General features: G+C 37.0%; 2 protein-coding genes across 4 annotated transcripts in view; both read left to right on the forward strand.

Annotated features, from left to right (window-relative positions):
- Positions 1-2,347: 2,347 nt before the first annotated feature.
- On the forward strand, positions 2,348-7,219 carry LOC132131476 (protein NipSnap homolog 1-like). Its single transcript, XM_059543518.1, has 10 exons — positions 2,348-2,538; positions 3,308-3,435; positions 3,881-3,926; positions 4,123-4,217; positions 4,782-4,852; positions 4,934-5,074; positions 5,717-5,748; positions 5,946-6,040; positions 6,127-6,210; positions 7,104-7,219. Exons 1-10 carry the CDS (start codon positions 2,459-2,461, stop codon positions 7,166-7,168), a joined length of 837 nt encoding a protein of 278 aa, XP_059399501.1. The 5' UTR covers positions 2,348-2,458; the 3' UTR covers positions 7,169-7,219.
- Positions 7,220-8,226: 1,007 nt separating this feature from the next.
- Positions 8,227-12,002, forward strand: part of LOC132140003 (cytosolic arginine sensor for mTORC1 subunit 1-like) — a 38,249-nt gene continuing 34,473 nt past the window's right edge. For all 3 annotated transcript variants that reach the window (XR_009433697.1, XM_059548753.1, XM_059548752.1), the window contains exon 1: positions 8,227-8,623. Coding sequence is in view for 2 of the 3 variants with exons in the window: in XM_059548753.1 (XP_059404736.1) it covers positions 8,511-8,623 (113 nt within the window). In the remaining variant the exon portion in view is untranslated. The remainder of the gene's footprint in view (positions 8,624-12,002) is intronic.

The following is a 12,002-nucleotide window of genomic DNA, read 5'->3' on the forward strand; positions in this document are numbered from 1 at the left end:
GATTTCATTGTTATTATTATTCTGCACTTTTCCCCCAGAAAACCTTTAAAACTAGTCAACAGGCACACCAGATTATTCTTTTTTTTTAAGTTTATTTATTTTTTATTTTTATTTTTATTTTTACTGGATTTTAATGACATTAGCGACCATATCAACAGATTATTCATCGTGATAAAGACAGTGGCGCCCCCAGAAAATTTTAACAGGGGTGGCCAGATGAGGCCACAGTAAATCTTGGGGTGGCACACCAAAATAAAGAGAAAATAATTAAGGGTTTCCAATATTGACAAAAAAATGGTATCCCTGGTATTTCTGGGATTTTATCGATAACGATAAATAGACAATAATGTCACTTTAATTGTGCTGATATCTTATTTCTAATTGTGCTGACAGATGACTCCTGAATTTTTTATTTTTACCTTTACGCCATTTTTTCTAGAAGTGTGCACCATCTTTTAGGTCAAATACTTGCATTTGGGCTGTTACCAAGCAAATGCAATCACTATCAACAAAAATGATCTTTGCAATGCAGAGAAAACAGAAGCTGCATCTGAAGTGCCATTGAGATGTTTTTACACACTGTTTAATGCAGCTCTGTGGGACATGGTAACTTTAGCCTGCAGTTATAAATTAATAAATAATGTTTTGATATTTTAAAAATAAAACATTGAAAACTGATGTTCGAAATTATTTAAAAAATAAGAAGGTACCGTAAATATGAAATTAAAACCAGCAGTAGGTGGCAGTGAGTCACTGTTAATAAGTGAGTCATTGCGATTGAACCGAATCATTTAAACGGTTGATTTATTCAGGAACGAATCACTGTCATGTTGCTCAGAGACGCAAAACAGTGGCTGTGTTTGGAATTATTTTTGTTTGAACTGTTGTATAAAAGCAATGTCACACTTGTAATTATGCTGACTTTTAGAGAAAAATGTAACTCTTCGTGTGATAATAACTATATGAAATTATATAAACTATATAGATCTATAAATTTTCTGCCCCATATCTTGAAAAATTTGATAATTCTAAATTTCCAGTGAAAGAACGTACTACAAATGCGTATGCGAACCAGTCTAGACCATCTAGACGTATGTGCACACTCTGTGATTTGTTTGGACGGGGGAGGGCGACGGGGGGAGGACTACTCCGGTGCTGCCAATCTGCAATCTTTTTTGGTGGCTGCAGCATGTGCTGCATTTTTATTTATTTTTTCCCACACTTCTTAAACTATTACGAATTTACATTCTGCATTTAAATTTATAGTAGGTTACACACTGAAAATCATCCTAGGGGTCAGAGGCGTCGTGCCCATTCGAAGTGAGGGGGCACGTGCCCCCTCAGATTTCTGAGCCAAGTGGATTTTAAATGCAGCTTCCAAACGAAAAAAAAAATTGCAGAATAATATTTTTTATATATTTGATACAATCACAGCGGTGTGATTATATCGTTCAGTGCACAGCATCAGCTGCTAAATTCAAATCTGCGTTCGCTGGCTGGCGCTGAGCCAGAGACCGACGCGTTCGTACAACGCTTCATGATAACCAATCAGAAACTATTCTGTTGCGCTTATGGATGCAATGGCCAATCAGAGACGCCCAGAAGAGTCATCACTGAAACGCAGTGTTTTGTTCACTTGCTCGCTGACTGAATTATTTAGCGAATTCTCTCATCAGAAACAACAAAAAGTGCAGATGTGCCTACGAATGTAAGTAAGATATTCGTTTCATAATGTAAAGTGCTTCAGTGATTTTAATGGGAGTTTTTGAGAGTGCCTGAACTCTGTCTAGACTGAATGAAAATGTTTTTTGATAATGTAAATGTTCTTTACTCTCTGTAAAATGAAAGTGTTAAAATAAGTATCTTACAATATTGTTATTAAAATTTACATTAAATGCAAATTCAGTCGTATTAAGAATATTTTATGGCATGATATGGCACTTAAGTAAAAAGTCAGGTTTTTATGTGTAGTTAATAGATTACACAACATTTCCATATATTGATCAAATAGCAATCTATAAAGGTGCAAAACGCGTTTACCTACACATATTTGAGAAACGAGATATTTCCTGATATATTAAGCATGTTTGGAATTGTTTTGAATAAAAAGGAAAATAAATAAATAAATAAGCCTATATCAGTTATACAGTGCTTTCGTAGAATGACTTATACCCCCGACCCCCCCCCCCCCCCCCCAAAAAAATGTGCCCCCTCAAAAATCATGAATGCATGACGCCCCTGCTAGGGGTGGCCACAGGGGTGGCCAGAGTTTATTCAGTGGTGGCCGTGGCCACCACTGGCCACCCCTTGGGGGCGCCCCTGGATAAAGAGTTTCTAAACTGGCGCACAAGAAGCTAAGTCCAACAGTTCACGCGCGTCAAACATTAACTCGACAAACGCGTGTCGCAACTCCTACAGCTTCATGTAGACGCAAATCTACAGACAACGCGGGAGAAGAATGGCGACAGCATGGTCTCTGCATATCTTCAAGAGACAGCAGCATTTCTTTAACAAGGTGCATTCAACAGGGCTGGCCAGGTAATGTGCATTTGTCACGGACAGATGCGTGTAGCAAGATGATTGCAAAGTTAATCGGCAATGCAAGAAAAATTGCAGATCTAGAGTCCATTCAGTGATATATTAAGTATGTGAGCATTAGATGAATAATATGGACATAATCTTGCTTTTTAACATCAGGGCTTTATGATGAAATATGTGAATGCATAAGGTAAAGTGTAGGCTTAATGTGCTGCATAAAAGCGTCCTGCAGTCTGACAAGAGAATTTTTAAAGTGCATAAATTCAGTTCCTCAAATTATCGTCCACAATGCACAGGTAATATTGCGAGATTTTTCCACATGAAATAACCTTTTCCCCTGACATTCCAATACTTTCTGTTTCTTTGAGCACTTAGTGGAACTTGCAGTAAGTTTGTTTTTATAAATCAAGTTTGTTATAATTATTTTTATATTTTAGCAGATTTTAACCATAAAAAAATAAACCATAAAAGTATTTTTACTGACAAAATAAGGAGTGTTATCTAATTGTGCATCTGATTTTGACCCTGTTTTGATTTTAACCCTGTATGTATTGTAAAAGGAGGTCAGCTATAAAGTTATAAAAGTTCATATTAAGTCATTAAAACTCTATGCATAATAATTATTTAAGATGGTATTTAGCTTGTCACACTGCTGGCCTTTGCAGTCACTACTTTAAATGTCACGTGTGCATACTAGCTTTTTATAATATTGTGCATCGCAGCTTGTGATGCATCACTTGCTGAAACAGTATTATTTGTGAATCTTTAGAGGTTTTGCGAATACAAGTGATGAAGGCTGGTTGAGTTCCATGTTTGCACACAAAGTGGATGCCAGGAAAGATGCCCACTCCAATCTGCTCTCCAAGAAAGAAACCAGCAACCTCTATGAGATTCAGTGTGAGCCAATGAATCTAAAACCTTCAAGGATGCGCTCAAATCTTTAGGCCTTGGGAGAAATAGTGCATGCAGTATAGTTGATAGGAATTGCTAAAAATATCCCCATGAATGAATGATGTGCTTGCTTGTAATTTTCCTCCAGAAAAACAGCCTATACTTCTTATTTTATATTAATTGTTATAATAAATCAGCCTCCAAAGTGTTTATTTGTGGAATTCTGTTGTTTTCAAGAGACCAGCTGTATGAAGAATGGTTGTGAAAATTGGGTTTAGAAAAATGAGGGTGATGTTTCATTAAATGGTTGATTTGAGTGATATAAGTTTTACTCAATTCAAAATGTTTACTTCAACTACTGTGCAACATCTAGAACAAACAGTTTTTAACACTGGAAGATACTGGTCCGTTTGTCTTTCCTGACATCTTCAAATCCTGTTTTTTTTTTCAGTTCACAATGTCAAACCAGAATACATGGAGGCATACAATAAAATGTCGTAAGCACCCTTTTGATTTTGCAATTTCAGTATATAATGCTGATAAAGTATGGAGTCTTGATTTCACTATGACACTTGCAGGCCTTCCGTGTCTAAATGTGATGCACATTTGTCAATAGCAAATACATTAACACATGACATTTTTTAATATGATATATTTAAACAAGTTTAAATTACTCCCACTGTCTGTTTTGAGGAATGAGGTACAGAAAGAACTTCATCGTGATGCAGATTATCCGTGTGAAGTCGTTGGAAGTTGGAACACCTGGTACGGTGAACAGGATCAGGCAGGTGAGATGGAAAAACATATTTTTGTATTATATTTTTTTATGTTTTAACAAATATTATCTTATGCTCACTAAGGCTGCATTCATTTGCTCATAAAACATTAAAAAGAATAATGAAATATCTGTACAATTTCAAATTGTGATAATACAATGTTTGAACATATTTTAAGATGTAATTTATTCCTGTGATTTAAAACTGAATTTTCAGAGTCATTACTCCAGTTTTCAGTGTCACATAATCATTCTAACGTGCTGATTTGCTGCTCAAGAAATGTAACAGTTGTGCTGCTAAATATTTTTGTGGAGAACCGCATTTTTTTGAAACTCAAATCATTTGTAACATCATAAATGTTTTACTGTCACTTTTGATCAATGAATGAATCATTTTTGGATAAAAGCATTGATTTCTCTCTCTCAAAGAGAGAAAAAATAAGCTTACTGTCCCCAAACATTTAAAAAGCATTGTATTTAAAGCACCAGATTTGGTTTGTTTAAATATCTGTTAGATTTTTTATGTACAGTATCTTGTTACAGTGCTAGAGTGACACATGCTGTTTTGTGTTTGTAGTGCATCTCTGGAGGTATTCTGGTGGATATCCTGCTCTTACAGAGTGTTTGCGTAAACTCAACAGCAATATGGTATTTAACACATCAAAATGCAGAAACATCAAAATGCATATACTGTACTGTTTGGCCTTTGTTACGGTGTTTCTTGTGCAGGCGTACCTTGCATTTCGAAAAGAGAGGAGTGAAATGTTGATCTCCCGACACAACCAGCTTCTTCTGGAGTTTAGTTTCTGGAACGAGCCTCTGCCCAGAAGCGGCGCCAACATTTATGAACTGAGAACATATCAACTACTAGTAAATGGCATTTGATTATACTGTTTTAAAGATGCACCTTTTCATTCAAGCCGTCCGAGATGAGCTCTTTTGTCATCAGAACAGATCTGGAGAATTTAGTTTCATTTGCTCAACAATGGATCCTCTGCAGTGAATGGGTGCCGTCAGATTGAAAGTCCAAATAGCTGATAAAACACTCCATAATAAGGCTTCCTCCAGTGAAAAAGTATATCCCTTCTTGTCTTCTCCCATTTGTTTAAACCGTTTTGGACTGTTTATGCTTGGGATTGATGCTTGATCTATGAAGATTAAGTTATTATGGATAGAGGACTCAAATTTTTGGTGGAAGGAACCGCTTGAAGTTAAAAACATCTTGATGGATTTGTTTCTTACAAACAAGCAGCTTTTTGCTTAACAAGACATTAATTGATGGACTGGAGTTGTGTGTTTGGACTCTCATTCTGACGGCACCCATTCACTGCAGAGGATCCATTGGTGAGTAAGTGATGTAATGCAAAATTTCTCCTAATTGGTTCTGATGAAGAAACAAAGTCACATCTTGGATAGCCTGAGGGTAAGTACATTTCAGCAAATGTTAAGTTTTGTGTGAGCTTTTCCTTTAACTTTTTTTCTCTGTTTTTGTCCTGAAATTTCTGAATGAAGCCCGGAACTATGATCGAATGGGGAAATAATTGGTAAGTTTGTGTGTGAATTGTAGAGTTAACTTAAAGGGATAGTTCACCTTCAGTTGCTGGTCCCCATTGACTTCTATAGTATTCCACACTATGCAAGTCAGTGGGGACCAGCAACTGAAGGTGAACTATCCCTTTAAGGAAAAATACTGATATTATATCACCATGTTGCATATTTAATCTATTTTATAATGTTCCAGGGCTCGAGCAATCAAATATAGACAGGAAAACAATGAAGCAGTGGGTGGCTTCTTCACACAGATCGGTGAATTGTATGTTGTTCATCATTTATGGGGTAAGATCATCCTTAACTGAGCTCATATCTTTTTCTGATCATTGCATATTATTAAGTGCTTTAAAATATTTTTTTACGTGTTTTAGCCTATAAAGACCTGCAGTCCAGACAAGAGACCAGAAATGCTGCTTGGTTGAAAGAGGGCTGGGATGTCAATGTGCACTATACAAGTGAGTAAGAGCAAAGACAGAGGGTGTGTGAAATACAATATTGCATAGTGCATAAAAAACATGTGCACATATCATTTTAATGTTGCTTTTCAGAGTTATACAAATGTTTTTTTACAGTAACATTGAAGATATTTATAATGTTGCAAAATACTTCTATTTCAAATATATGTTAAATATATTCTATTTCAAATAATGCGCTGTTCTTTTTAATTTTTTATCAAAGAATTCTGAAAAAAAAAAAAACATTCACAGTTTCCTCAAAAAAAATTAGGCAGCACAACTGTTTTCTACATAATAATAATAATAATAAATGTTTTTAGGGCAGCAAATGAGCAAATTAAAATAATTTCTGAAGGGTCATGTGAAGCTACTGTGAAATTAGCTGTACCATAAATACCAAAATAATAAATAGCATTTTAAAATGCCTATATTAAAACAGAAAACAGTTATTTTAAATTGTAATAATATTTTACTATATTACTGGTTTTATTGTCTTTAAAATCAAATAAATGTAGCTTTGTTCACCATAAAAGACATCTTTTAAAAACATTAAAAGTCTTACAAACTGCAAACTTTTGAATGGTAGATTATGTTTTAATATGCAACAATAAATGAAACCTGCTTTTCTCTGAAATAGAAAAACAAATGCTTTTAGCTATTTTCAATTATGTAAAAATATCTTAACTTTTGGCAGTCTGGTCACATAATGAGTCTAAAGCGAGATTTGGAAATTCTTGTTATTACTTGAATAAGGAAAATGTGCATACTTCACACAGTATACTAGAAATACGAATCAATTCAAAGCACAATCCAAGTGTTTTCTTTATAAACGTCGCCATCTGGTGGATTTCAATTCAATGGAATTCAAACTTGTTTATTACTGTTTTTGACAGTGCCTCTTATCCGAAAGATGGAATCAAGAATTATGATCCCCATGGAACATTCACCTCTGCAGTAAAATCAAGTGTTTCACCTCTGATGATCCCAAATACACAATCCACCAGGAGATCTACTGTTTAGTTGTGACTACTCATACACTTCTGAAGTCTTCAGGTCCTTCTAGAAGTAGACAGGCAGTTGTGTTAGAGTAGAGCAGGACCTAAACTCTGAAAGATGTTGTGCAAAAGTGTGCCATTGTTAAAGCCAATATGAGAATTACATTGACAGACCCCAGTGCCTTTGTGTGAAGTATACATATCATTAAAAATTACAGTCTTGTTTTTATAGTCATCATTCTCCTTTTCTAATGCCTCAGTTGGCCCTTTAGAGTGCATGAGGAAACTGCCTGTCAGCATAGCTTTTCATTTACAATAATAATAATAAAAAGTGTTAAATTTAACACGTTTATCACCATATGTTGTAAAATCTTAAACTCCATTTTAGGATAATAAATGATGAATTAATTTACGTTGACATGTAGTCTCTTTTTACACTATATTCAATTATTATTTTATAATAATTTTGATGTTACCAATGTCATTTTCACTTTATTTAAAAACGTAAGCTTTGCAGATGGTTACCTTTTGAAACATGCCATTTTAATGCTGCTGTCCCTTTAAGAGCAGGGGGGCGTGTGACACAACTGTTTTTCGAACCATACAAGTAGAATACACGAGCTGGTAGAATGGCTTGAAACGACGTGTTCCAAAGTGGGTGGGGCTTCGCGACGCGTAGGTTTTCAGATTTAATGAATTTAAATAATAATTCTCCGAATCACAATCAATAATTTTGGCAGTTTCTCCGTACCATTCTCGGGTGTAAAATAATCCCTTGAATATTTGCCGAAGCGAAATGTAAGCGTAATTGTCACGTGATACCCGTTACTTTGCTCAGCGTTGATCGGATTCGCGTTAACACGATAACTTGTGATGACTTCATTTTGGATTTTTTTTAAATATAAATATTTTACACAGGAGTTTTTTATTTTATTTATTCATTTATTAACATTTATTATAATGTTAATTCTTGAACTTAATAGGTAAAAAAAAAATCAAATAATATTCTACAAAAATCTTAAATAAGAAATAAATATACTAATTCAAATCAGATTTTACGCCCCTGGAGGAAGCCAACTGAATGTCCCATTGTAAACATCATTTTTAGATCCACTTTCAAATTAGTTCTCGAATCGAGTTACATCGAATGAGTCTCTTGCACCAGTCAGCAGCAACAGCGTGCCCGTCCCGATGCTCGAGGATCGAGCGGTTTGGTAGCAGATCGCATAGGCTGATCTCACATTGCGTTATTTAACGCGTCCACCTGCACTGCATAGAATACATTTCCTGGAGGACTAGTGAACGATGGACCTGCACATCTTGGACCATAGATTAAGGGTCACATCCATCAGTAAATCGGGACTTGAACAGTACACACACCCCCTAATCAAACTGATATTTCTCAGAAACCGGACGAGGTAAGAACAGTCAACGCATGTATGAGTTTGCAAGCATGTTTTTACGCGTTTGATGGTGCCACAGCTCTTAATTAAACATCAGTTCAAATACATAGCTTGCTTGTTTACAATGGGTTCAAATGCAAAGTAAGAGACTCGCCCTGTTTTGGTTAGTTTGGAGAAATGATAAATGACCAGATAATGTCAGCTCATGCACATGCACGTGAGACCTTTAACTTATTCTTAACATTACACATTAAAACAACTTTAAAAGGAAGCTGTTTTTCAACAAAGTGAACAATTTATTGTGCTCACCTATGGCTTGAAATAATGTATCGTAAAACCTAATAGAGCTGTCTAACCTGGCTAGACAACATTTTTGGGCATGCAGGTTTTGACATACATCCCATAAATTAAGTTTTCATCCTGATTTAAAACTTTGCATGTGAAAAATAACCCCCAGTTGACATTCACTGCCTGTACGTTAACATGGGACAAAATTAAAACACTAAAAGTTGGACTTTTTTATTGCATATGTCTACAGAGGCCTCAAAAAAGTATCTGCAGACTTAAACATGTATGGATTCGTTTTCATTAGATAATAACTAAATATCAGCAAGTTACTTTTTTTGGTAGATTTGTATAGAAGTAATTTTCTGTACATCTCATTTGCTGACATTAAATTCTATGTTAATTATGGCATCATATCATAATTTATTGACCACCTTTCGCTATAGATATTCATTGAAAAACCCATGTTGGTTGTTGAATTGTTGGTAATGTTTTGTTTAATGCCATCGCTCTAATTGTTTTTGTGCCAGATTAATGCTTTCTTGATTGCAACATATATCAATCACCTATTTGAAATGCTATTGCTAATTAAATCATTAACATGAATTAATTAGTTTATCTTTTTTATTTTTTTTGTCTTTGCAATATCAATTACAGTTGAATTGTTCACAGTAAGACTGATAAATAAGGTCAATTCCCATTCCATGTTCATCATTATTGCATTAGGGTACCTGTTGTTGTTTTTTTCGGTACAGCCTTTCAGGATTGGATTCACACAGAGTTTAGAAAAAGATCAGAGTTTGTGTATTAGATATGCCCTTTCTGGTTTGTTCAGGCATATCTTGTTGAACTCTGAAGAACCTTGAATGCTACAAACTGATAATATTCCAGAGTTGAGCATATCACTTCCAAATACTTAAACTTTTTTTTGTCAATCTTATAATATACAAAATAAAGTGATAGTTCACTCAAAGCTACAATTCTGTCATCATTTACTCACCCTAAAAGCTCTTATAACTCATGCACCATATTTGTTGAAAAGCTGTGTGTCCTTAAGCTTCAAGGTGCCCACCCACCTGATCTCAAGCCAATTAGGACACTATAAATTGCACCTGTGCCCACAGCACCTTCATTCTGGTGCACATGGATGCACTGTGCAGAGGACTGAGTTCTTTCTCCTTAGTTTTTTCCCTGCGTGTGTGTATTTGACCATGTAAGTGCTTTTGTTTGACACTTTATTCTGTATTTCTTAAGTTTGTCCTAAATGTGTTTATTTTGCTGTATTTGCTGCTTAAGCATGTTCTTTAGTTATTAAGATATGTATTTGAGATTTATAGTTTGAGTAGATGGCCTTATGCATTGTTTAAATTACGTTATTTCCTGTGAATTCAATGTTATGTTTATTGATAACTAAATCATTGTAATTCTGTTCTTTTGTAGAAACCACACGCTCACACACATACACCCCTACATACACACCCATACCTAATACCTGATTTGGAAGGAAAATAAAGACCTTAACATCAGCGTGACTAGACTGGACCTGTTCTTACTGACAGCCCCATTGGCTTCAAGCTAGCTACCTAAGCATCCTCCTACTCCTTTTCATGGTCCTTCGAGCCGGAACTCATTGATGATCAGTGGATATGTCTAGTCACTCCCTGCCCTCATTGTCTCAGTATGAGTGCCCACGTTGCCAGGCTCAGCTCTCCGCACGTTATGATGATTTCATCCTACAACATCATGGTAAATGGACTGCATTTATATAGCGCTTTCAACAGACTTTTCAACATTCACACACCGACTGCGGTGTCAGCCATTCAAGGCGCCATCCAGTTCGTCGGGAGCAGCTGGGGTTAGGTGTCTTGCTCAAGGACACCTCGACACTTGGTCAGGTGGAGCCGGGGATTGAACCAGCAACCTTCCGGTTTGTAGACAACCTACATGAACCACTGAGCCACTGCCGCCCCAATCATCAGCAGTCGCAACCTACAGCAGAAGCACCAGAACAACAACTGCTCCATCCTGCAGATATTCCTGGTACTGGTCCTCATTATCAACCCTGGAAAGAGGATGAGTCTGAGGAAGAGCCAGAGGAGTTGGAACTGCCCACGGAGGGAGACATTCAGGAGGACATTCCACACCTCACTCGCCTGTCAGATCTGAGAGAGTGCAAACCCCTGATGTTGAACACCCACATACCTCTCTAATAGCTCCCATTACTGATACTCAAACTGCACTCCTACAACAATTGGTAGAAGAATTAAGAAATCAGGGTAGACTAATCCAGCAGTGTATGCTTGGAAGCAGCACTCACTCCTCAAGGTCTCGCTTGCCATCCCCTTGCCCTGATAATCTTAACCTTCAATCAGCAGCATCTCCACAAGCCCATACAGCGGACCATAGGCCCCCTCCTCTCCTACTTCAGGCACAGCTTCCATCTCCTTTGCCTCCTGTAAGTCGTGCCCCCCCCCTACCCAACCTATGCCACAGTCATTGCAGAGCACGCATCCTCCTGGCTGTGGTCAGTTTCCTGCCACATATCAAGCACCAGCCTCCTATAACCCCATGCACCCAGCCTGTACACTGCCAAACCAACCTTTGCCTGGTGTTTTGTCCTATTCTGTTGAGCTGGCATATCAGTCTCTCAATGTGCAGCCCCACCACCTGACATCGGCTGCCCCTTTAAACCAGCTAGTTCCTCCTATTTGCCCCCTGCAGTTAAACCATAGGAGGGTAGAAGGTCCTTCTTTTCCTGATCTCACGAGGGAAGATGAATGTCAGTACATGATGTTAAAGATGGCCCTATCCAACTTGTTAGATCCAAGAGAATCAGAGCAATATAAATACCACATCCTGTTGGATCATCTAAAGGTAGACCAGGCGAGGAGACTTGCTTTGACTTATGTTTATGCCCCAGATCCTTACACTCAAGCTATATGAGCCCTAGATGAGTGTTATGGTCAACCTAGACCGCTTGCTTTGAAGGAGCTCCGGACCATCATGGAGATGCCTGTTATTCGTACAGGTGATGGTAGAGGCTTAGACAAATTTTCGCTTCGAGTGCAGGCATTAGTGGGCCTCCTTCAGTCCATGGGCCCTGAAGGTC

Source organism: Carassius carassius, chromosome 4, assembly GCF_963082965.1.
Source record: "Carassius carassius chromosome 4, fCarCar2.1, whole genome shotgun sequence".
Taxonomy (NCBI): Eukaryota; Metazoa; Chordata; class Actinopteri; order Cypriniformes; family Cyprinidae; genus Carassius; species Carassius carassius.